Source organism: Dipteris shenzhenensis, chromosome 29, assembly GCF_047967505.1.
Source record: "Dipteris shenzhenensis isolate YYH24624 ecotype China chromosome 29, Dip_SZ_1.0, whole genome shotgun sequence".
NCBI classification, from domain to species: Eukaryota; Viridiplantae; Streptophyta; class Polypodiopsida; order Gleicheniales; family Dipteridaceae; genus Dipteris; species Dipteris shenzhenensis.
The window spans coordinates 35,128,353-35,154,840 of NC_141624.1; the positions used below are offsets into that span (position 1 = coordinate 35,128,353).

A 26,488-nucleotide genomic window follows, 5' to 3' on the forward strand; every position below is an offset into this window, starting at 1 on the left:
TGCGTCCATCAGTAATGTTAGAATAAATCCAACTTCTAGCTTGGGATTGTGACTGCTTGTTATTGTAGTTGAGAATATGCACGAGCAATCAACTAAGAGATCTAGCAATACTTGTAAACATGAAAAGAAACTTTTAAAGAAAAAAATTGGCTAAAGATCGGGAGGTACATCTCTCTCTCTCTCTCTCTCTTCATTGGCACGTGCGCATGCATGTGTTGTGCATACACACTTGCACACCTCACACTTGGTGAACACATACACACACACATGCATGCACACATGCACACACCTCCGCCACTAAAGGTGCATCTCTCTCTCTCTCTTTCTTTCACAAACACACACACTTTTTTTGGGTGAGAATTCTCTCTCTCACACACACTTTTTTAGATAGTGAAAAAACTCTCTCTCTCTCTCTCACACACACACACACACATACGTGGGATATTGCACGAACTGCCACCATAGCTCTTGCTACTCTCTATCCTCGAGAACATTTCCGGTTATAACGAGAGAGAGAGAGAGACAGAGAGATGATGGGCGCTACAGCTCTCACCATCCCTGTCTTCCCCGCCAGTCGTCATGGATTCTTCGTTCCTCGCACATTTCAGCCCCGTCCCCTGTTCCTCACTCCCTCCTGGAGAGCCCTTTCTGCCCAAGATGACCCCTCTGAAGCCCCCGAGTCACCTTTCCTCAATGCCGACGACTTAGAACTCAAGCTTGGGAAACGTAGACGCCCCCGCAAAGATAAACCCATCCCCGTTACCCCTCTTCCCTCCAAACCTTCGCCCAAGAGCTGGGACTCCATGACTCTCGCAGAGAAGGCGTGGGAGTTGTACATTGGCGAGAAAGGCGCGTTGTATTGGATCAACAAACTTGCGTATGCCTCTATCTTTGCCATTGTAGGCGCCTGGATTGTGTTCCGGTTTATCGGTCCGGCTTTGGGGTGGTATCAGCTTGAAAGTCCTCTTTTACCTCCAGACCAAGTCCTCCGAGGATCCAAGTGAGGTAATTGCTTTCAGATTCTAAATATGCTACTCAAAATATAGCGATTACACCCATGTAAAAGACACAACGGAGAGTACTCGAAACGGCCCACTTTTAGGCACTAAACCAAACATTCAGTGCGTGTTTGCTCAGAATGTAGCGGCTCAAGCCTGCTTCCCACCCTCAGCTTTGATGAAGTTTGAAGCCTGTATTTCACTAGCACAGTGCAGGAGATGATGTTTGAGTGTCTCCATCTTAGAGCAATGTGTTTTCGCGGAATTTATTGAAAGCATGTTGGCAAAGTTGCAATTGCATTTTTCTATTTTGGATATCAATGGTAAGGCTTGGGAACGTAGGTGGTGTGCTCTAATATGTATTCGCATTCATTAATCACCCTTTTATTCAATGTGCAAAATTAAAAAAAATGCTTCCTATTGCTTTATGGAGTTATGATTTTGGTCTTTGAATGGTTGTGGGCTCTTGATTGGCCGTCTCATAATAGCTTTTACTTATGGAATATTATCTCTACAGGTTGCCATACTTTGTATGCAATGATGTACCCAACTTATCGTGAAAGAGTGAGTGAACATTGTAAGCATGGACATTGTGTTTCTGGCTTGCTTTGGCATGTGTCTGGATTTATCTAGTTATAGAGATACATCTTTTGATTGAACTCCTCAAACTCCACACCTTTTTCCAAAGGATGTGAGCCTCTTGTATGGTCTAGTGCTTCTGCTCATTAAGACGCAAGGGGCTCTTAGAGGAGTTTCAATTGTTCCCCTAAGCACTTTAAAAAATATATAATAACACTTTTCTACATTAAACATGAAGGCGCTTTCCCAAGCTTAACTTTTGTGTAGCACATGTCTGAATGCAGCCCAGGATTTGAGTCGGGGGTCCTTGAACTAAGGTACATGGGTTTATGAATTTGGGAGGGTGCATTGTGTCATCTGTCCAGCTCAACATGTCTAGATTCCTACCTGTAGTATTTGTACTTCTTCAAATGAAGATTTAGACTGAGGGAATGACAAGAATCTGCTAACTGGGCGTGTGTATGCAGATGAACATGCACCATTCCTTCACGGGAGGAGTCTCTTACCAGAGATGAGTTACAAGGCTTCTAGATTGAATTTCTCTTGCCCCCTGGGTCGCCACTGTTTTTGGTTGCTCCTCTTTATGGGCTTGTAAACATCCTGGACAAATTATGTTGAAACAGGAATGGGAATAAAGCACATCATTGAACATCTGATTTTTTGCTTCGAACTTGGCTCTGGATTGCAGAGCAAGAAAAGGATCCATAATGGAGAACGATTGGAGAGCAAAAAGAGAAAGTCCTGTTATAGTAATCAAGGTTAGCTTGCTACAGCTAACCCCCACCAGAATCACACAACACTCCATATCTCCCCGTAAGCGACCTGTGCACACAAGTCTACCCAAAGAATCACAGATTTAGAGAAGCACATTCAGGTAGACAGTCAAAAGATCATGTATAGATACTGCTCCAAACTGGACAAATCACAATACGAAGGTGCGCTCTGAGTACCTGACACTTGCAGCCACGAGCTGCTTCTAGATCAGTAACAAAACAGGGTCACAAGGCTGCTTCTGCTTGTGTCTCCCTCTCTTTGCCCCAAGTGCCTATATGATGGCTTCTGTTGCTGCTGGAGAACCCTGAGTGGTTGCATGTACCTGGGCCCAAGCAGGGTAAGGCTGCTGTTCTGGCCAACTCAGCCCTGAACTTTTAGGATACCTGTTGGGAGCAGTAGGAAGCAAGAGAATGAGAAATTGGTCGTAGAGGGACAGCATGTGCGTGAAGGGAACACAAGACGACACTAGTAGACCCATTCAGTACAAAAGTAGGGTTTCTTCAACCCGGGATGTGGTAGTACCACGTAGAAGATTAAAGGTTTCTATTCCTGTCCATAAGCTGCCCTAGTTGAGCTTGACTAATGTCAAAAGCTAAGAATGACCACTGCTTGATCCAATCTTGGCTCCGGACAATACATTAACACTCTGCATTTTTAAGGCTAGTTGGGACAGCCAATATAGTTAGTACTAGCCGAGGTGTCAGAAAAAAGGCTTATGTCTTAAGTGGACTATGGAGCCACGTTTAGTAGGGGGCTGTTGGGCTCAGCGGTGGCAAGGACTGTACCCTCTAAAGGTCTCTAGAGTGTAACATGCTGTGGAAATAGATAAAATGCAAAAGGAGAACTCAAGCATGAGACACCCTAGAGATCTTTTTAACTACAGTAAACTGCTTTATTTATAGTGCTGGCATAAATGCCCTACTACTGTCTGTATATATATATATACCTTTGTAAGACTAGAATAAGTCCAATCATACAAATTTAGAATTTTTGTTGTTCTAAAGATCAAAAATCTACAAAGAAAATAAAAGAGAAAATGAACGAGAAGAAAAAAGAGGTAAACAAAAACTTTTATGAAAAACAAAAGGAAGACATACTTAGCAAGCAAAGCAACACTTATGTCGTCATCAGTGCCCAAGCATAAGCAGCTATACTGGGTTTCTAAAGACCCGCGGAGTCTCTTGGGCAAATCCAGTGCTTACTAAAATACGTCAAATAAACAAAAGAGAATGAAAACAAGAAATAAAGAAGAAACGAAGCAGGTGACTAAGCAAAAATAAACAAGCAAGTCAAGAAACAAAAACTTCCAAAAAACTAGAAACTCTCTCTCTCTCTCTCTTATTTAAAACATAAAAAGCCAAATGGCCCTTTACACTTATGTATCGTTTCTACAAAGAGGCAAAAATACATTTCTAACTTAGAAAGCACAAGTATACTCAAACAAACTCTCTTTTGAAACTAAAAGAAAAACGGGCTATTTAGATCCCCGCTTTTGTTTTCAGCTTATGTTCAATCATTCTAAACAAACCTAAGGCCGAAGCACCATAGATAAAAGATTTCATATCTAAGAATGTGTGAACTTTTTTCATTATTTTCCTTGGATTATACCTTTTTTCTGTACACGAGTGCCTAATCAGCATACTAAACTGAGCTGAGAAACTCCCCTAACTATGACTGTGGAGAGATGGAGTTATGCTGCTGAAACAGAACCCCAAACCTCACTGCTTGTGCTGGCCAGACCCCGGCTGAAGTGCTGCTAACAACTTCCCCTTTGGATACGGCTGATGGACTGCTTCTGTACGGCGCGCTTGGGGGCGGGCCAAGGGCTGCACAAGGGTTGGAACTGCTAATGGAGGCTGGGGATGGATTGCCAAACTGAGGGACGAATGGCCTCTTATATAGGGCTGGAAAACAGGCGGACTGGTTGGTGGTTTGACCGACCAGACTGGTCTGTTGTGCACGGTAGGTTGCCGACCTACTTGGTCAGGTTAGTTGACCCGACTTGGTCAGCTGTGAAGACTGACCCTGGGTGACCCGGTGGCAATGGGCTCCTGGAATGCCCCAAAAACCGCGCAAATATGCTGCATTGGGGTGCTGCGAGATGGTGACTGTGCAGCCGGTTGTCACTGCCACTGTGCCTGGCACTGGTGCATGTGACACTAGAGGGAGAAAGAGGGCCAGCCAACGTCGGGTAGGGAGCGTGAGCCTCAAGACAAGTCACAAAAGGCTTGGGTAGTTTTAACACTGCCCATCGGGGATCTATCCTAGACTGGACTGAGAAAAGTGCATAAAGAGCTAAGGTCTAATCAATTGAAATATAAAGGTGAAAGGCAGCTCACTATGAATTGCAAGCAGCATGGGCTGTTGATAGCTGCAAAGTGATCATGGTAAGAACAGATGATTAAATTTGCAGGATGTGTTCACCTTGAATATATAAAGTTGAGAGAGGAAATATAAAGAAGAGAGGTTTTCGATGTTGTGATATGCTGTGCTTTAGCTGATCATGGAGGTTAGAGGGCTTAACTCTATTGTACAAGATAAGTAAGTCTTCAGATGACTTATATCACGGCAACTTTTAATATAGATATTGGAATTGAGTTGAAGAAATGCATTGACAACATGGGGTGCAGATGTGTATGGCATAGTTTTCCGTCTTAATGGCAGCTAAGATATCCAGGATTGACGCTGTCATGAGCTGACAGTTGAGATTGTCCTAATTGTGTCCCCCAAAATACCAGCCCTTGGCTTGCATGCACCAAACCATTGCCATGTGGTCAGAGGTAGGTTTGCTTGTACCCACATGGTAACATGGTAGGTGAAGTCACCTTTTTGGACTAGAAGTACCTGGCCTATAAATATAGGTCAAGGGCTCCAGATGGGTCATCCCTAGTGTTTGATGCAGCATTTTAGGGAATCTTCATCTCATGAGCAGGACTCCCCGATGACGTCACCCACATTGGTGAGGGCCTATGGGGTGTATAATGGGGCACAAGTTCTTACTTTAAGGAGTTGCATGGCTTGGACTGATCTAGACACTAGGCTTTGGGTGGCTCTGGCATACTAAGCCTATGGCTGGGAAGTTGAGCTCCTTGGTCTTTTCATTACATGTCTGCAGGTATAGTACATGGCAAACTTGCCCCACTTGGAGACTGGATGTAGCGGTATGTCATATTCTACTCAATAGACCTTGTTGCAGACCACATCAAGACAAAATTGAGCTCTACATGTTTTCATTAGGATGGTCTGGATATGTTTTTTTATTTGGGCTTTCTTCATCAGTGTCTGAACCTGCGCTTATGCTTGCAGTTTGAGATGGAACATAAGTACTGGATGCCTCTTTCCCTGAATAATGGAGAAGTCTTTTCCATTTTAGATAGAAGAATGCACTTCTGGTATGTCTCAAGGGGTTGTTAGAAAAGTCACTGCCCCACCTGTGAGCCCCTGTTTTGAGGGGACAAGGGGGCAGGAGACTATAGGGGGGGGGTAGGGGAGCAGAGAACCTACCTGGCTGGAACCCGCACAGCAAATGGAGAAGTGGCGCGGCTTACTAGGCGACTCCTGGAGCAGATCTGGGCGGGGCCTACGGACTGCATCAGCAGCCCATGTGCTGGGCACATGGGCCTATTTATAGGGCTGACCCAAGCCAGCCAACCAGGTCGGTGGAGGCACCCTAGAGGTTGGTGCTGCAAGCAGGGGGCCAACCCCCTGCTGGTTGGTTCTCTCCAGCCCGCCTATAAAAAGCCCCCTCTCCCCCCCTCATTTCTCATCACCTGCACAAAAAGCCTTTGCACAGGCAAGCGCGCAGAGGGAGAGGAGTAGGCTTAGCATTTGACAGCTTTACTTGGCTGTTTGTACTTGCTCTTCCTTTGAGCTTTTGTTTGCCCACGATTGTGGAAGAATATATCTGAGTTTTTGCTATCTCTCTCTCCATCTCTCTGAGTGTTGTATGAGCTAGATCGGGAGTGAGGTGTGAGTGATTCTATCCTCTATTTCCAACATGATATTAGAGCAAGGTTTACAGCCTAGATCAGCAAGTAGGCGACTCCAATCGACACTCAGGTTTGTTGCGTGGTCAAGTTCTCTGCTGCAAATTCAGTTTACAGTTTACTGTTCTTTATTACAGCAAGGATGGAGGACAAAGATTCTTTTGTTGCCTCTTCGGCCCCTTCTCTTCCTTCCTTTTCCTCCAGATTCCTCTCATTCACCATCCCAAACTTCGGAGAGTCAGGGAAACTAGATGGGTCGAACTACCCGATCTCGAAGGTGAAAATTCGTAGCCATTTAGTGGCTCAGAAGTTGTGGAAGCTGACAATAGGAGTGGAGGCAAAGCCGGAAGATTTGCTGGATAGCAAGGGGAAGATTGTCATTCTAGTAGATGGTGAAGAGCTTGAGAATCGGGAAGAGAGAGATGCCCACTCCCTAGCATTAATCATTGGGACCACGGTGGACTCTGTTCTTCCGCACATCCAGATGGCCGAAATGTCTGTAGAGGCGTGGGCTATCCTGAAGGATCTGTATGAAACAGACAACACATCTTGAATTCTGATGCTTCAATATCAACTGTACAATTTGGACATGACAGAGGCAGACAATGTTCATGATCATCTGACAAAAGTCAAGGTGGTAAGGGAAAAGCTCACGGCAATTGGTCGGAAGGTAGATTCAAGTCATCTAGCATTGTTGACTTTACACAAGCTACCTTGAAGTTTTAAGAGTTTCTTGACTACGGTCATTGCAGGACAGAGGACCAAGCTTCTCACCTTCGAAGAGCTTGGGCCTTTACTATTGCTGGAAGAGGCTTGGGAAAAACTATTCACTCAATCAGACGAGAAGGCTCTCGTGGCAAGGGTAAGTTCAAAGACTCCAAGAACAAGAGCAAGACCGAGGATGCAGAGAAAAAGAGGCAGATGAAGTGCTTCTACTGTGAGAAGCTTGGTCATCCTGCTAACGAGTGCCGCAAGAAGAAGGCGGACCTCAAGAAGGAGTTAGCCAAAGACCGAATTTGCAAACGTCATGACCGGTGCTCTCTTCATCATCACTGAGTACTGCTCCGCTTATGCAGTTAGTGAAGGAGAGGAAGGTTGGTATGTGGATAGTGGAGCTTCAAAGCACATGTTCAACAAGGAGTGGTTCAAAACCATGGAAGGTACGCATTCCGATTCCAAGGTCACTGTGGGGGATAACCGGTCATGTCTTATGAAGGGTGTTGGTAGTATCCCATTTATCATGACTGTAGGAAACGAGAAGCTGATTTTCGGTGTACTGTATGTACCGATTTGTGCAAGAATCTTTTGTCAGTCAGTCAGATGGACAAGCACAATATGTCGGTCTTATTCGACAACCGCAAAGTCACTGTCACATCCAAGGCAAATGGACAGGTGGTGGCTCAAGGTGTCGAGGAGCAGGGGCTATATCGGTTCAACGCTCTGTTGGTGCATGGGGACCATGGCAGATCCAAATTGTGGCATGAGCGGCTCGGTCATGTCAACTATGGCACTCTCTCCGAGATGCAGAAGACAAAGATGGTGGGTGGACTTCCTGCGATTGCAGGCAATGATTGTGTCTGCAGGCTTGCGTGGAAGGCAAGCAACATAGGGACAAGTTCCCATAGGAGGCCTCATCACGGGTCAAGAAGCCGCTCGAGTTGGTTCACGCCGACATTTGCAGCTCAATGTTGACAAATTCATTCGTAGGTTCGTGGTATTCTCTCTTATTAGTGGATGATTTCAGTCCTATGACGTGGGTATTCTGCTTGGTTAAGAAATCTCAGGCTTTTGAGAAATTCAAAGATTGGAAGGCCCAATAGAGAAGGAGAGCGGGAGGTAATCAAAGCCTTCTGCACCGACAGAGGGGGAGAGTTCACTTCTACCGAGTTCAATGGATTCTGCAAGAAGCACGGGATCAAGAGACAGCTCACTACAGCTCGCACATCTCAGCAGAATGGAGTTGCTGAGAGGAAGCACAGTGTCACGACACGATTTTGTAGTCTAGAATGTATTAGGCTAAGTTGATTAAAATGTATCAATTGGAAGGTAGGCTAGGTAGGTTTAAATGGCTAAATGCCATATGGATAATGTATTGGATATGTTAATTGATATGGAATAAATGATGCACTCACACATGTAGGTCCTAGGATAGGAATGCGTTGGAATGCATGGGTATGCATTAATAAATGGTAGGCATAAAGTGTCATAGGCTAAGGATAGAACAATGGGTTATGCCCAAGGGATGGATCCCACGAGGCATGAGAGGTCGTGACCTCTCGTATGCATGGAATGTGTGCATGAGACAGTATGCATTCATATGTGGTATGTGGATTGCATGAGCATTCTAGTAGTTGTCAACATCAAAAGTACACTCACTTGGGCACTCCTTCCACCCCATTTGGAGGGCCAATGCTTCTCAATTTATGCATCATTCTTTCACACATGTGCATCCTCCAACTGGTTCGTGACAAGTGGTATCAGAGCCAAGATCCTCTGACTGTGAGAGCCTGCCATGTGGAAGTTGCAACAGTTGCTAACATCGGCGTGAAGTAATCAAGGAGAATCAAGAATCATCCATCAAGAAATCACCAGGGGGCTTTCCGTTTTCCCTCTCTGAAAGTCGAGTTTTTACAAAAAAGAAACACGAATCTCGGGCATATTGATGTAACATGATGTTTAAAAAGAAAGGGGAGGGAAGCGTGGCTTGATCCAATCGATAGCCTTTATGGCATGCGAAATGGAGAATGGTCTCCTCAGACTTGTTTTGATGGAAGAAATGATTGGCGCCGTTAACTTACGCGGGCGCCCAGTTGGCAGTGACCAGTCTGTCCTCGGACTGTCCGACTTCTCCCCATCCCCTCTTTAATTATGGGGGCATTGACCTTTGTGTTCCAATGTCTTCTCCTCGGTATTTGTGTCGGCCCCTCGAAATCTGCGCCGCCCTTCCATCCCAGAATTAGTGCTGCAGCCTATGTCGACCTGCAGCCCACTGCGTGTGCTGCTATGTACCGGGTGGCGCGCCGCCATTGGCACCACAAGTCGCGTCAAAAAACGCATCGGGAGCCGGGTAGCCACCACTGTAAGACGCACCTGTAGACCCGCCAGCCTTGTGGCCCTGCCACATGTCAACACTGGCCTCTGCCCCTCCTGTAGCTGCCAAGCTGCCCCTCCTGTCGCCTTTGCCCCGCCACGTGTCAATGCTGCCAAGTGTGCAGCTGCCTCTGACCTCTGCCACCTGCAGTCTGCTAGCCGCCACCGTCACGCCATAACCACCCCTCCCTCCCCTTGTCTAAGTACCCCTTCCTTCCCCCTCTCCTTACTACTACTACTTAGTCTTAGTCTTAATAATACTTAGTTCCCTCCTAGTTTAAAAAAAAAATTTCCCCCCTTATAAAAGACGGCATGAAAAAAGAGTTTAAAGGAAAATTGAGGATTAAAAGAATATAAAAGAATAGAGATTAGATAATATTTAAAGGGGTAAGAAAAGAAAAATAAGAAAGCAAAAGATTGATGAGAAATTAAAAAAAAAAAGAGTTAGACATATTTGAAGTACAAAAAAAAAGAGAGTTAGACCGTCACAGAGACATGGTTGACCATGTTGCGAGGGAGGAATTTCTCGAAAGCCTATTGGGGTGAAGTCATGAACACTGCCATTCACATCCTCAACAGAACCAAGACCAAGGCTGTTGATGACAAGACTCCATATGAAGCTTACTATGATAAGAGGCCCATCATATCTCATTTAAGGGCTTTCGGTTCTAAAGCATTTGTGCATGTGCATAAAGATGAGCGGACAAAGCTTGATCCCCATAGTTGAAGCTGTATCTTTGTGGGATACAATGAAGAGTCCAAGGCCTATCGCCTATTTGACCTGGAAAAGAAGAAGATCCTTATCAGCAGGGATGTGATCTTTGAGGAGTCAGAGCCACAGCCTGCAGAAGAGGTTCCAGAACTTTCGGCATTACCCCCACCCAAGGTTACCATCCGAGGTGGAGCTGACTGAAGACCCCGAGGAGGAGGCGGCGGAGGAGCATGCCATTCTAGAGCCAGCTCCCAAGTCAACTCCATCAAAAGCACCTCCATCAGAGAAGAAGCTACCTCAGTGGTATTTGAAGACTTTAGCAGAATCATGGGTCACGGACATTCGCGAGAGCAGTTCCGAAGCGCGACGGTCTCAACGAAACATGAAGACTCCCTCCGTGAACTACGCTTTGGTGGCTTAGCTTGCGGAGCCCCGTTCCTTCCAGGAAGCAAAGGATATACCCGAATGGCAGGAAGCCATGAGGCAGAGATGGATGCCATTTTGAAAAATGACACCTGGGATTTAGTGCCCAAACCAACCAAATAGAAGGTCATTGGGACTAAATGGGTGTACAAGCTTAAGTTCAAGTCAGATGGGAGCTTGGACAAGTACAAAGCGAGATTGGTGGTGAAAGGCTATGCATAGTCAGAAGGACTTGACTTCGACGAGACCTTCTCCCCCACAGCTAGGATGGTGACTATTCGGACAGTTTTTGCCTTGGCTGCTCATATCAGTTGGCCTATTTTTTAGATGGATGTCAAGTCTGCATTTTTGAATGGTACTCTGGAGGAGGAGGTATTTGTGGCACATGCACCAGGATTTCAGATTCCAGGATCCCCATCAAAAGTCAGCAAACTGAAGAAGGCCTTATACGGGTTGAAACAGGCCCCCAGAGCTTGTTACTAGCTGATAGATGTCTTTTTTAAGAATATCGGGCTTCAACGGAGTCCATCAGAGGCAAATCTTTATCTCGACACAGAAGGGGATTTGCGGCTGGTATTGATTCTATATGTGGATGACTTCATCATTACTGGGGATCATATGAAGAAGATTGCTCAGGTCAAGAGACTTCTCATGGAAGAGTTTGAGATGACTGACCTAGGCAGACTTCATAGGAGAAATATTGAACCAACGCCTGCAGACTCCTCATTCAGCCCACCTTGTAATTCCCTGCAACTCCAAACGGTGAATGGCATCTAATCACTAGGCAATCCTGTATCCTCAGCCAACCAAAGCATGCAACAGAGACCCCAATAGTATCCACTGTCTGAACCACTTCTGCAATCGCACAACCAAGTGCCCAACCAGTCAAACACGGCTGAACAACTGCAAGTCAAAGCCCTCAACAGCTGAACTTTGGTGCAATCAAACAACCAAACACTTCCCATCGGGTTGCCTCAATCTATAGCCTCCCTGGCCACTGCCCAACATCATAAATCAACCCTTCTTCATGAGGAAAGAAACCCAAATGCCATAATTAGCCAGCAACCAATTAGGGAACGGCAAAAGCAAGCAAAGACAAGCCTTCTTCTACCCGGAATCCATAGAAGAAAGGTCACCCTGGCTGGAAAACCCTAGATCTTGCGGAGATAAGCTGATTCTGCTCTAGCATAGCCCTAAAAGTAGCTTAGAAGCGAACACCCACGCCTGGAAAGTTACCAAAATGAGCTGGCATAGCTTGGAAGCCTCCAAAAATCAAATTGCAATCTTCCCTGCACAGCTTGGACAGCCTAGAAACAAAATCGCAATTTCCCTGGCACAGCCTAGAAACTCGTGAAAACAGATCGCAATTCCTGTAGCAGCCTGGAAACACATGGAAAGAGGACCAGAACAGGAAGCAGTTACCTGGCACGGCCTGGAGGGCCTGGAAACAGAATCGCAATTTGCAGAAGAAACCCTGGCAGAAATCGCAATCTGCAGCAGGCTCTGGATTTGGTGCGTTTTCCTTTGGTAGGCCCTGGATGCACTGGTACTAGCCCTGGCTGATGACGATTTCCTCTGGCAGGCTCCGGAAGCTCCTGGTAATATGCGATTTTGCTTTAGCAGCACCTGGCAGGCTCTGGCAACTCACAATTGATGATCTGGCCTTCTGGAACTGATTTGGTCAACTGAACCCAAAATAAGAGCTTTGGGCCCATTTTGTAGTCCTGTGTTAAAATGAATTGCACCACTCTTTTGGCCCCCCTGTTGCACACTTTGGCCCTAAGAAGTAATTGCCTAGTAATTGGGCGCACATTCACTATTTCCAAGGGCCCGCTAGGAATTTTAATTCCCCAAATCCCGCCCCATGGCCAAACCCTCGTGCACCAGAAGCTCAAGGCAGTCACGTGCAAATTATGGGAGTCACAAAGCAAAAGTCCCATAATTTCACGTGTCCTTGTGATAGACCTCCCTCTTGAAAGATGGCAAACGTCCTAGATTGCCTGCAAACCAAAACAAAAAGAAATCATAGCAGTGGAAAAATCAAAAGCAAATGAAATAACCAAAGCTGAAATAGAAAAATAACCAAATAACCAAATCTGAATGACAGCCAACAATGCCATCAACAGTTCAACCAAGTCTGAAATGGGAGCGACCCAAGAGACCAACCAAACCTGAAAGGACAGTGTACCAATGGCGCCAACAGGTCAACCAACAATGAATATGTATCTGTAGAGCCATGGTAACAAATGCATAATACATTGCACATAAGATGCATCAAAACTAAGTGGCTAGCACATCAATCATAGAGGCCCTCACGGTGGAGATATTGTCAGCAACCAGTACCTCAGGTGAAACAAAAATGCAACACTAAGTGTCCTCTAGGATACATGAGCGGGTCTGTACAACAGGAATGGAAGTGCTAACTCCCCCCCTGTGCATCATGTAATGCTACAAACACTTGGCGCTCTGTTGAACCTAAATGAGTACCACGCAAAGTGGGCTCCAACTGGAAAGCCTCAAGATAAAGCTGTAACACAATGCAGGAAATGCAAGCAAAGGCAAAGGCAAGGCCAAGGCAGATGACTTGGATGCAGTGAATGTTGCAGCAGAGGACAATGACAGTGACATACATGATGTTTTATGCTCTTCTGCTGTAATAGCACATGCTTTGGTTATTGATGGCCATGACATGCACACCTGGCTCTTGGATTCAGGTGCCTCTTTTCATGTTACTCCTCATAGGGAGTGGTTTACTTCCTACACAGGTACTCATGGAGTTGTTCATCTTGGGAACAACTATGCATGTCAGATTGCAGGGATTGGCAGTATATAGATAGTATTTCCTGATGGACGGTCATTTATGCTTGATGGTGTTCGCCATGTGCCGCAAATCAAGAAAAATCTGATTAGCACTGGCTTATTGGATGATAGTGGTTACCACACCACATTTGGGGATTCCAAATGGGTAATTACGGATGGCCAGACTGTAGTGGCTGAGGGTTTTAAGAGTGATACCTTGTACCCTCTTTATGTTTCCAGTGTGGGTAATCATGTTGTTGCCATAACCGAGCTGCCAAAGGTTTCATTGTGGCATAGCCGGTTGGGACACATGTCTGTTAAAGGAATGCAAGAACTGTCACGTTTGGGTTATCTGCCGCCTCTTTCTTTTTCAGATTTGCCTACTTGTGATCATTGTATATTTGGCAAGCACTCTGTCACTCCTCATAAGAGGAGAACTCCCCAGAATAGAGCACCACTTGATCTAGTGCACACTGATTTGTGTGAGATGCCACAGTTATCACTAGGGGGTGCAAAATATTTTATTACTTTCATTGATGATGCCACACGTAAGGTGTGGGTCTATTTCTTGAAGCATAAGGGAGATGCCTTAGATGCTTTCAAGAAGTTTGTCGCTCAGGTTGAGAATCGGACAGGTCGTAGGCTGAAATGCCTCAGATCCGATAATGGGGGTGAGTATGTGTCACATGCTTTTGTGCAGTTTTGCCAAGCTAAGGGCATCAAACAGGAACTCACAGCCCCTCATTATGCATCTCAAAATGGTGCAAGTGAGCGGATGAATCGAACTATTCAGGAGAAGGTTCGATGTATGTTGTCTTATGCTGCATTACCCCATGGCTTTTGGGCAGAAGCCGTGCAAACAGCAGTTCACATTATTAACAGGTCGCCAAACAAGGCTTTGGAGTTGAAAGTGCCAGAAGAGGTGTGGTCTGGCAAGCCACCTTCATATAAGCACTTACGTGTATTTGGCTGCGAGTGCTTTGCTCATGTACGCAAAGAACTGCGCACCAAACTGGATCCAAAGTCTATCAGATGCATCTTTATGGGTTATGGTGACGAAGGTGAAATGGGGTACAGGTTATGGGATCCCGTTAAACGGAAGATTATACGCAGCAATGATGTCATCTTTAAAGAAGATAGTGTACACAAGGAACCCGTGCAACTTGTGGAATACAGGAGGGTTATTTATGATGATGTTGGACAGCAAAGAATGCCCATTTATATGCAGCAGCAGGCTGCTGCAGATCACCCCGTTCAAGAGGGTATACAGGCTGAAAATCAGCCAGATAATTTTGCCAATGATGCACCACTCGATGTGCCAACAGATGGGGCTGTAGAACAGCCAGATATGGTGGTACCACCACCCGTCATGCATGAAGAACAGGCTGGACAGCAGCCTAATCCGGAACATTTTGTTAGGAGGAGCACCCGTGCACAATGGCCTCCTGCCAGGTTTGTTCCAGGAGCCAATAATGTGGCTGATTTTATCATGCTGACAGATTGTGGTGAGCCTTCCAGCTTCAAGGAAGCTATGGGAAGAACAGAGAAAAAGAAGTGGGAGAAAGCCATGCAGTCAGAAATGGACTCCCTACTTCAGAATGATACATGGGACTTGGTGCAGTTACCTGCAGGCAGAAAGGTTTTACCATGCAAGTGGGTTTACAAAGTCAAAGTGGATTCAAATGCTTTACCTAGGTATAAGGCCAGATTGGTTGCCAAGGGATTCAAGCAGGAGAAGGGCATTGACTTTGATGAGATCTTTTCCCCTGTAGTCAAGATGACTACTTTGAGAGCAGTGTTAGCTCTTGTTGCTCATGACGACATGGATTTATGTCAGATGGATGTGAAGACCGCCTTTCTTCACGGAGATCTTCATGATGAGATCTATATGAGTCAGCCAGAGGGATATGCTGTTAAAGGGAAAGAGCAGCTTGTGTGTAAGCTCAAGAGGAGCTTGTATGGACTCAAGCAGGCGCCAAGGGAATGGTACAAGAAGTTTGATGCCTTCATGCAGTCCCAAGGGTATCATCGGTGTGAGACCGATCATTGCTTGTACACCAAACGGGCAAAGGATGGCAGTTTGATGCTACTCATTCTATATGTGGATGGCATGCTTATTGCCAGTACATCTCAGCATGAGATTAGTGCTTTGAAGAAACAACTGCATAAGTCTTTTGACATGAAAGACTTGGGTGATGCAAATCATATTCTTGGCATGCGTATTACTCGTGACAGGTCCAAGGGACTTTTGTTTCTGTCACAGAAAGAGTATATTGACAAAGTACTGCAGAGGTTTAAAATGGAGGGGGGGAAGTCCATTAGTACCCCGTTGCCTCCACATTTAAAACTGAGCAGTAAGGACAGCCCCAGATCAGATGATGATAAGGCTGAAATGGCCAAGGTTCCATATGCATCTGCAGTTGGATCTTTGATGTATGCCATGGTTGCCACTCGTCCGGATATTGCTTTTGCGGTGGGAGTCATCAGCAGGTATATGGCAAATCCAAGTAAGCGGCATTGGGAAGCAGTGAAAGGTGTCTTGAGGTATCTCAAGGGTACCAAAGACTTGTGCATATGCTATGGTAGGCAAGATGCATTGGTGCATGGTTTTACAGATTCAGACTATGCAGGGAATGCAGATAACCGGAAGTCTACTACCGGTTATATTTTCACATTTGCAGGAGGTGCTATATCATGGGTGTCTCGGTTGCAGAAATGCGTTGCACTGTCAACCACAGAAGCTGAATATGTTGCAGCCACTGAGGCCTGCAAGAAAGCAATATGGCTTACTCGGCTGGCGGGAGATTTGGGCATTACAGGAGATATGCCAGTTTTGCATTGTGATAGTCAGAGTGCTATCATGTTGGCAAAGAATCCGGTCTTTCATCAGAAGACCAAGCACATAGAAGTGAAATATCATTTCATCAGGGAGGTACTGGAAGACAAGCGACTTGAGCTTGTGAAAGTGCACACTGATGATAATCCTGCAGATTTGCTCACTAAGAGTCTGCCTACAGAGCGGTTTGCACATTGCCGCCACATCATGGGATTAGGTTGAGACCATTCTTATTTTATGGTCTTGTATACAGTAACTGTATATTGCTGTAATTTTTATTCTTTTCTCCCCTTTAGGCACATTGGCCGTTAGGTGGGAGGTTGTTGGGGTAAAGGCACATGGCCAACCCTTCATTAAAAGATAGGACACCTATGACTGTCTTAAGACAGTCATAGGGTAAACCTAATCCTAATAAAACACAAGTGAGTTTGTGGTGTGGCTCATCATTCTTCACACCCGCACTTGAGTGTCACTCTCTCTCACTCTCACTCTCTTCCCCCTTCTTCCCCTTCAGAATGTACCGTGTTATGGAACTTTTCCCACTGTGACTGGTGCTCCGAAACATAGCATTTCAGCAAATCTAGAGCTGTGGAATTAGCCTCCTCTGATTGCCCATCGGTTTGTGGAAGCTGAAAAAAATAGGAGAGTAGTGCCCATATTCTCAAAAATTCCCCGCCAAAACAAGCTAGTCATGCGCGGGTCTCTATCACTCACAATGGACCTTGGCATACCATGGTACTTGAAGATATTCTGCATGCACAACTTCGTCATATGATTTGTCCCAATCTTCTTATGTACAGGAATGAAGTGCGCCTGCTTGCTGAAGTGGTCAATGATCGTCCATATTCCATCATTACCTGTAGGTGTCCTCGGCAAATCAAAAATAAAATCCATGGCTATGCTCTCCCATGGTCCATCGGGTATGGGCAAAGGACGTAACAGTCCAGAAGTCTTCCTGCAATCATACTCCGCCCTTCTGACTAGTTAGGCATGTGTGAACATACTCATCAACCTCGCGATGCAGCGCAGGCCAATAAAAGAAATGCTCCACCGCCTTAACTGTAGCATCAATACCTCGATGTCCTGCATACGGTGAATCATGACATTCTCTCATGACCTTTTGCCTTAGCTGCTTAGTTATGCACAACCTGCCATGCATCATCATAAACCCATCTTTAAGCACATAGTGCTCGTGCCTTTGTCCATTATTAAGTTGGTCATAAATTTCAGCAAATTGCTCATCTTTCGCATAATAATCCTTCATTACATCCAACTCATTGTGATAAGCAATTGTCACAGCTGAAACTTGTGGCTTCGTGGACAAAGCATCTGTTATCACATTCTTCTTGCCCTCAACATGTACAATCTGAAAATGAACATTGACAAGAAGTTTGCCCACCTCATGTGCTTCTTGGAGAGCTTAGATTGCGTCAAGAAGTAGCGCAAAGACTGATGATCCGTATGTACGGTAAAGTTAGCTCCCAATAGATAATGCTTCCAAGTGGATAAAGCATGAAGTACAGCCAACATCTCCTTCTCATAAATCTGTAAATGCAACTCAGCTGGCTGTAAAATGCGACCCTCATAAGCTACAGGATGCCCATCCTGTGTGAGAACAGCTCCAATACCATTTTTACCGCAAGCATCCGTATGCACATGAAAAGACTTCCTCAAGTCAAGTAAAATCAGCACCGGATCTGTTGTAAGCTTGCGCTTCAACTTCTCAAAAGAGTCATTCTCCACTTGTGTCTAGTGGAAAGGTCTCTCCTTCTTGGAAAGCGCATGCATAGGGGCTGCAATTTCTGCAAAGTGACGAATAAAACGACGGTAGTAGGAACACAAACCCAAGAAACTACGAACCTCGTGCCAATTCTTTGGTTGTGGCCAACTCCGTATTGCTTCCACTTTAGTTGGATCCATACGAACCCCATCCTTGGAAACAATATGCCCCAGAAAATGAATCTCAGCCAACTCACTCTTCTTGGGGTTTATGAGCTGCATAAGGTGGTCTATTGTGTGGACTACTGCCAGGTATGATGTCAATCCCATGGTCCTCTGGCCTTTCTGGTGGAAGCTCACTAGACGACTCATTAGAAAAGCAATCTGAAAATTCAGTCAGAAAAACAGCCCTTTGCTTTTCCAAATGAAACAGTATGTTCTTCATTTACATGGGGTATCTCTCTAGCAAAAACCATGTACGCGGAAATATGACTTTTCATTACAGAATTAATGGCAGAAGCCGTTACAACTGAGACAGACTCCCCTTTTAATTTTGCGTCAATTACATGGGTCTTTCCCTCATGCAAAACTGTAATTTTCTCTTCTTGGCTTCGATCACCGCATCCCAACGATGCATCCATGGCATACCCAACAAAACGTCACAACCTGTAAGTGACATAATATAAAAGTCTTCGCTGTCCACGAAAGACTGGATATGTAAGTGCAACTTCCCTATGATAGGTGTGACAGGAGTGGTGAACTTTGGGTTAGCCATGCCAGCTTCACAGCTCGGTCCCATCTCCTCAGCTTGAATGCCCAATCTCTATGCCATCTCGGGAGAAATAAAATTGGCCTTTGCACCTGGATTAAAGAAAACAAGGGCTATTTGGTCCCGAACCTTACCCCAAGCTCTGCATAACTCAGTTTCCTCACCCTAAGGCTGCTCACTGATCACATCAGGCATCAAACCAGCCATGGTCTTCTGTTTCTTCCCCTTCTGATCACCTTTGCTTGCCTCAGCCTTCTCCTCATTCCTCTTTGGGTAATCCCGAGACACATGACCTGGTTCTTTGCATTTGAAACCTTTCTTTTCCTCATAGAGAGTTCTCCGCTCCTCTAGACTCAAATACGCGGATGCCTTTTTATTGTTTCGTCGCCTCCCTGCAACAAACGTAGCCTTCTGGCGATTGGCCTTCCCTATTTTGAAAAATCGAAACCCAGTTTTCTTATCTGTGTCATCTTTCTTAGATTCCTGCTTCTGTCCACCTTTGAACCCTGAAGTCCTCCCCTGCATCAAAGCATATGCCGTGCTAGCATTCTCGATAAGCTGAGACATATTGGAGACTTGAGTCTTCGTGCAGTAGTCTCTCAACTCCTTAGGCAGCCCTCAACAATATTTCTCCACCTGCTCAATGAAAGGAACAAGCTGGTAGGAGCTAACGGGCAACAAAGCCGCCCAAAACTTGTTGTTATACTCCTCTAAATTGCGGCAATTAATGGAATTCAGCTCATGCCAAGTAGTCATGATATCCACATCAAAAGTCGTGGTAAGCCACGCGGCTGAAAACACCTGCTTGAAACCTACCCACGTGTTTGGTGTGGTGTTTTGCATAAGCATAGTGGTCCACCACTGAAGTGCGTCCCCCTTTAGGAAACTAGCAGCCCAGCGTACCTTGGATGACTCTGTGAAATTCCCTCCTGTGTAGGCTTCATTGAATTGCTGCAAAAAGGTCAATGCCTTTAGTTTGTCCTGCACCCCATTGAATGTCTCAAATTTTACGGCTGCACCTGCCTCTTTCAAGTCCTTGAACCTCTCTTGAGGTGCCAAATTGTCATAAACACCTAGGTGCCTGGGCACACGAGATAGCAGCACTCACTCTATCCCCCACACTACCAGCATTGGGAAAAGCTGTACTATTCAGATCAGCTCCCGAATTTTGCATATTTCCCAAAGCAAGGTTACCAGTTGCTGCATTAGGCATACCTGTTTGCATCCCTGGGGCTGCTCCAACATTTGCATACATCAAATTCTGTCCCATGGGTTGTAAACTAGGCTGAAACCCAACTATTTGACTAGCAGGCATACCCGAAAATTGGGATTCGGCTGACCATAGCCTGAAACACTGAACCACCACCAAAATAGCCTGGCTGAACCGGGTTTGCCAAAACTCCTTGCTGTTCGGAAACCATGGACTGAAAATTATTACCTTGAGTCGGCCCCGGAATCGTATTAGACTGTTGCTGACCATAGGGGATTTGAGAGGGCTGATTCTGAAAAGTGACATGTGGTCGCTTGTTAGCTTTAACATCCCTATCCCCATCATCAGGCTTCCTTTTCTTCGGCTGCACATCTGAGTTCATCATCTTCTGGAAGTGAGGATCCTGTGTGAATTGTGTGAAAGCACTCATGAAGCTCTGCATCTGTGCCTTGAATAGTTCCACATCCTCCTCATCTGTCTGATCATCTTGATGCTCTGCAACATGCCGGGTCTCCTCTCCTGCTCCCTGGTCACCACCAAGAAAGAAAGAAAGAAAGAAAGTTAATTAAAGTCTTCGGAAGACCGATGGGTCTATGAGACTGTGAAAATCGTGATACAATGAGCCAACTGCTCTTCCTCCTCAGTGAGGCTCACAAATCTCTCCCTGTGTGACATAGTTACTGATTAGTATGCTGTCTTCTTCACCTAGTTTGTTGGACTTGCACCAAGCCAACTACGGGCTCCCCTCTTGAAGAAGTTAGGTGGATCCCGGCAATGGAACCACTGAAACCAGCCTCAACAACGCAAAGGGTGGTAGGATCCACTTAATTACAGCATACAGATTAATTTGACAAATAAATATGCACCACATATTAAATCACAGGAGAGCTAGAGTGCTCCTACTTAGAAACTAGGACACTGATTGACCCCAAACGTTGGTGTCCCTTGTGGTATTTATTTAAGCCAAGCGGTTGATTACAAAGGTCTCTGGGAAGTTGTACCATAGACAAACCAACGCCCGCAGACTCCCTGTCCAGCCCACTTTGTAATTCCCTGCTCAACTCCAAACGGTGAATGGCATCCAATCATTAGGCAATCCTGGATCCTCAGCCAACCAAAGCATGCAACAAAGACCCCAATAGCATCCATTGTCTGAACCACCCCTGCAATCGCACAACCAAGTGCCCAACCAGCCAAATACGGCTGAACAACTGCAAGACAAAGCCCTCAACAGCTGAACTCTGGTGCAATCAAACAACCAAACACTTCCCAGCGGGTTGCCTCAATCTATAGCCTCCGTGGCCACTGCCCAACAGCATAAATTAACCCTTCTTCGCGAGGAAAGAAACCCAAATGCAATAACTAGCCAGCAACCAATTAGAGAAGGGCAAAAGCAGGCAAAGACAAGCCTTCTTCTACCCAGAATCCACAGAAGAAAGGTCACCTTAGCTGGAAAACCCTAGATCCTGCGGAGATAAGCTGATTCTGCTCTGGCACAGCCCCAAAAGTAGCTTAGAAGCGAATACCCACGCCTGGAAAGTTACCAAAATCAGCTGGCACAGCCTGGAAGCCTCCAGAAATCAAATCGCAATCTTCCCTGCACAGCCTAGAAACAAATCACAATTTCCCTGGCACAGCTTGGAGAGCCTAGAAACTCCTGAAAGCAGATCGCAATTCTTGTAGCAGCCTGGAAACACCTGGAAACAGGACCAAAATAGGACGCAGTCACCTGACACAGCCTGGAGGACTTGGAAACACAATTTGCAGAAGACACCCTGGCCGAAATCACAATCTGCAACAGGCTCTAAATCTAGTGCGTTTTCCTCTGGCAGGCCCTGGATGCACTGGTACTGGCACAGGCGGATGACGATTTCCTTTGGCAGGCTCCGGAAGCTCTTGGTAATATGCGATTTTGCTCTAGCAGCACCTGGCAAGCTCTGATAGCTCACAACTGATGATCTGGCTCCTTCTGGAACTGATTTGGTCAACTGAACCCAAAATAAGAGCTCTGGGCCCTTTTTGTAGTCCTGTGCTAAAATTAGCAATTTTTAACTGCACCATCCCCTTGTTGCACACTTTGGCCCTAGGAAGTAATTGCCTAGTAACTGGGTGCACATTCACTATCTCCAAGGGCCCACCAGGAATTTTAATTCCCAAGTCCCGCCTCATGGCCGGACCCTTGCGCCCTAGAGGCTCAATGGAGTCACGCGCAAATTACGGGAGTTGCAAATCAAAAGTTCCATAATTTCACGTTCTCGTGACACGGGGCCTACGGACTGCATCAGCAGCCCATGTGCTAGGCACATGGGCCTATTTATAGGGCTGGCCCAAGCCAGCCAACCAGGTCGGTGGAGGCACCCTAGAGGTCGGTGCTACAAGAAGGGGGCCGACTCCCTACTGGTCAGTTTTCTCCAGCCCAAGCAAGGGCCTCTAAACAGCCCCCTCTCCCCCCTCATTTCTCATCACCTGCACAGAAAGCCTTGCACAGGCAAGCGCGTAGAGGGAGAGGAGTAGGCTCAGCATTTGACAGCTTCACTTGGCTGTTTGTACATGCTCATCCTTTGAGCTTTTGTCTGCCCACGATTGTGGAAGAATATTTCCAACAGGGGTATATGCAAACACAGCTTTCATTTGGAAGAATAAGGCATTCTACTTGGTGTGATGCGGTATACTAGTGACTTTGTGGACTTGCAAAGCTGTTAGGGAGTTTTTCTAAAGACCTATCAAATGCTTCTAAGGGGAAAATGTTAGAAATCACAACAGAGAGTATGCACACATGGAAGACTGATAGAATGGCGTTGGAGCTCACATAGTGGGCTTGGGGATGGAATCACAAACTTCTTTACTTGTTGTGATTCATCAAACATATGCAATCCAGTAAATAGACAATGCTACAAAAGAGATATAGCTCCAACAAAATATATTTCCGTCTGAAAGGACACAATACAAAAGGAGTCTAGAGTTCCACCAAATCATGGTCCTTTGTCCTTACCAAAAGGATGCTGTCCTACTACCTCTGTAACACTTCTAGATCCCTAAGCCTGTGTGCTCCTCCCCAAGCTTCAGTAGGCTTTGTCTCCGTGCCTTGATCCCTGCTCCTTGCTGTCCTGGAAGACAGCCAAGGACGCAGCCCTCCCTTGAGCTCTGTCTGCAGCACCCAACTCCCTCTAGGTCCTCCTAGAACTAGGCCCAAATCTTGCTGGTCTGCTGCTTCAGACTGCTCTGTGTTTGCTGCTGCAGTGATGAGTTATGAGCCCCCAAAGGGCTCCTTTCATAGGCCCCAAAGGCCTCCGTTTCAACTGACCCAGTAGGGTCCTTATTGGCCGACCAGCAACCTCTATAACCTGAATGGGACCCGACCCCCTGGTCTGTAGTAAACTGACCCACCAGCCCTTTGGATGGGACTGTGGGGACCCTGTTTGGGTCTGTGTACTGGCTGACCCAGTTGGTCAGCCAACCAGCCAGTCCAGGCCCTATTTAAGACCCTATTTAAGGGCAAGGGGACTGCCCATTGCAGCCCCTTTTCCTGCTGTACCTGGCCCATAGATTTCCCTGCCTTTGTCCCCTCCTGGCTGACCTGATCTAGGGCCCGTGTAGCCCCCCCAGTCCCTAGTAAACTGACCCGCCAGCCCTTTGCATGGGACTGTGGGGACCCTGTTTGGGTCTGTGTGCTGGCCGACCTGGTTGGTCATCCAACCAGCCAGTCCAGGCCCTATTAAAGGGCAAGGGGACTGCCCATTGCAGCCCCTTTCCCTGCTGTACCTGGCCCATAGATTTCCCTGCCTCTGTCCCCTCCTGGCCGACCTGATCTAGGGCTTGTGTAGCATCCTGATCTTCTCCAAATAGTCTGCCACCTGTTAACCTTTGTCTCGGCCCTCTGGACCTGCTTCAGCCATTGAACACCTGTCCTAGGCCCGCACCACAGGTTCCCCTGCTTCATACTGTTTCTGCCGACTCCCAAACAGCCACGTGGCAGTTCCGTATGTCCTGGGCCTCCAAAGGGACCCCACCTTGCCAAGTACGACCTGAGGTGTGCTGCCCACATGGCAGCCTGTGTGCTGCCCATGTGGCAGCCCCCTCTCTTCTCTTTTACCTCTGAGTTTGCTACCCACAAGACAAGCTGTGGTAGCCCTAACCCTAAGGCTACCTCTCCCACGCTCTCCTCATATGGGGGCTTACAGGTGGTGACTCTTCCAACAGAAAACAACAGAAGTAATCTTTCCACGATGCCAACATGACAAGAGTTATCCTTCACTCGTATGTGGGCTGAGATTGTAATTTCAAAAGTTATTTTTCACTCGTTTGTGGGCTGATATTGTAATTTCAGTGAATGTGGAGTGTCTTGATAGAGCCTTAAGAAATGCTGAATAGAAAGCTTGCTGACACTAGCAAGCACTGAAATGCAGGAGGCTTGGAGGCAGAACTCCTTTGGGAGAGTGGGGGGCGGCAGGGGAACCAGGGCTTGGGCAGGAACAGGTTAGGGGTAGATGTATTGTTGACTTATATATTTATGCTTAGAAGGGTGGCTGGAGGCCAAGAATTTAATTGCTGAGGTGGGGAAGCAGGGGAATCAGAAGCGTACTGCTTGCAAATTTGTATACTTCATGCTTGGAGGGATACTTTTTAGATCAAATAACAATCTAATGCAGACATATATGGGGAGGAGACTTCAAGATTAGTGGATATAGAGGAGGCACAGCCACTAACAAGTTTCAAAAACAGTGAAAAGCCTATGTGCTCCCATTGTCCGAAGTAGAGGGAGGGAAGACAGGGTAAGTCGTCTTTTCTTATTGCCCTCATGTACGAGGATCTACTCTTAGTGAAGTTCTTCCTTTTAAAAAGTGGTCTACTCTTTGCAATAGTGTGACAGTGCAATACTCTTTTGGTTGTCCATCCCTTTTTGCATCTCTTGGTTAGCACTGCTGACATCATCATATTTTTTTCAGTGCCCTTTGTGCTCTTTTTGTTTATTAAACAAAAAACCTGGGTCCGTGGTCTTTTTTTTGTCTTCATCACTATCCTTGGTAATTGGAAACTTATTGAAGCAATGAAAATGAACTCACATAGTAGGCCTATTGTTGCCATCATCGCTGAAACTTTTTGGCTCTAGCATTTTAGGTTACAACCTTATTCTATGCCTAGTGTCTATGCCTTAGTCTTACAAAAAAACTGCCATGTTACAGGTCCTTTATACTTCTGAGCAGCTTGCTGTATGCCTACTGTTGATGCCCTCTGTCTCATTGAATAACTGCCATGTTACAGGCCCTTAATACTTCACTCCAAGGGTTATTCAATGGATATGATATGCATCATCAGGGTAGAAGATTTTTGTATTCTCACGGAGGATTAACCCTGTGGATGAACTCTTTTAAGTTTGTTCCATGTTCGTGATCGCCATTTAATTTCCCTGTGTATTTATAAGTGTGGAGATTGTCTTATTTTAAAAATAGCTTGAAAAAATCAAGGAAACCTCAGAAATGAACAAACAAACGATCATCCTTTCAAAATGCCATGCAAGAGTTATTTAAGGTTAGGATGTGATGCAGTTTTGGAGCGGTATTTTTTTTCTCTACAAAATGTCTCTGATTCAAATCCTAGGATTAAAGAAAAGGAGCAACGTGAGTAATGACTTAAGAATGTGCAATGCCTACATGAGCATTATATTGATCACATAAAGGCCAATTGGAGTCATACTTCTAATTAATTATTATTTTGCGACTCCATGTGGATAGAGCATGTGCACAAAAGGCGAGGACCCCCCAAGAGTGTTAGAAAGGTCACCTCCCCATCTGTAAGCCCCCAAATGAGGAGTGCGTGGGGGAGGGAGACCTAGGGCAGGATGTGCCCAAGAGAGAAGAAAGAGAGGGGGCTGCCACATGGGCAGCACCTCACAGGATTGGAACCTGCAGATGGCGTCAGCATGGCGAGGGTAGTGGGCAGGTGAAGGGCCTGCAACAGACCCTGATGATGGCGCAGTACAGGCAGGTCAGGACAGCAGGAAGTACAGGTGTACGGCGCAGGACATGTGGCTGGGAAGAGGACCTGGCAGATATGGCAGGATGTGCAGGCCCAGATATGCAGCAGGACATGTGGCTGTCAGTGGGCAGGAGGCAGGCCTTTTAGAAGCTGGATACCTGCCTTGAATGGAGGGCCAAAGGACCCTGAAAGTTTGGGGCAAAAGCCCTGGGGTGTGTGCCCTTTTAGGGCTGGACCAGCCACAGACTGGTCGGTATTTTGCCAGCCCCCTTGGGGCCTATATAAAGAGGCCATTGGGCCTCATTCAATCATCACTTGGTGCAGCAGTTCAGGGAACAGAAGGAGCAGCAGATCAGCCACTTGTGGGTCTCTATCCAGAAGGTGACAAGAGAGCTGTAGAGCTGCAGACCTAGCTCAGAGTGCTGCCCACCTAGGCTGGTGCAAAGACAGCAAGGTGGAAGGGATCTGGACGGAAAGTCTACAGAAGCTCCAGGTGGAGCACGCGGGCTCGAGTCTAGAGATAGCCAGGAGATAGGAGAAGGACCTTGTGGTAAGATCAGAGGACCACATCATTGGTGGGACTCTGGATCTGTCTCTTTTGTATTGTGTCCATATTT

The 26,488-nt window shown here is 46.2% G+C and overlaps 1 protein-coding gene across 3 annotated transcripts; it reads left to right on the forward strand.

Annotated features, from left to right (window-relative positions):
* The first annotated feature begins 464 nt into the window (after window positions 1-464).
* LOC147882758 (uncharacterized) lies at window positions 465-25,207 on the forward strand. Of its 3 annotated transcripts, none has more exons than XM_087400835.1 (2): window positions 465-1,005; window positions 25,079-25,207. In XM_087400835.1, exon 1 carries the CDS (start codon window positions 531-533, stop codon window positions 1,002-1,004), a length of 474 nt encoding a protein of 157 aa, XP_087256961.1. In that variant the 5' UTR covers window positions 465-530; the 3' UTR covers window position 1,005; window positions 25,079-25,207. The 3 variants fall into 3 exon arrangements, with proteins under 3 accessions (XP_087256961.1, XP_087256962.1, XP_087256959.1); XM_087400836.1 differs by lacking the exon at window positions 25,079-25,207 and adding an exon at window positions 24,302-24,320; XM_087400833.1 differs by lacking the exon at window positions 25,079-25,207 and adding an exon at window positions 2,045-2,200.
* Window positions 25,208-26,488: the final 1,281 nt, after the last annotated feature.

What these genes read in the sequence shown, in the direction of transcription:
- LOC147882758 (XM_087400835.1), top strand. Translation starts at nt 531, where the DNA reads ATGATGGGCGCTACAGCTCTCACCATCCCTGTCTTCCCCGCCAGTCGT.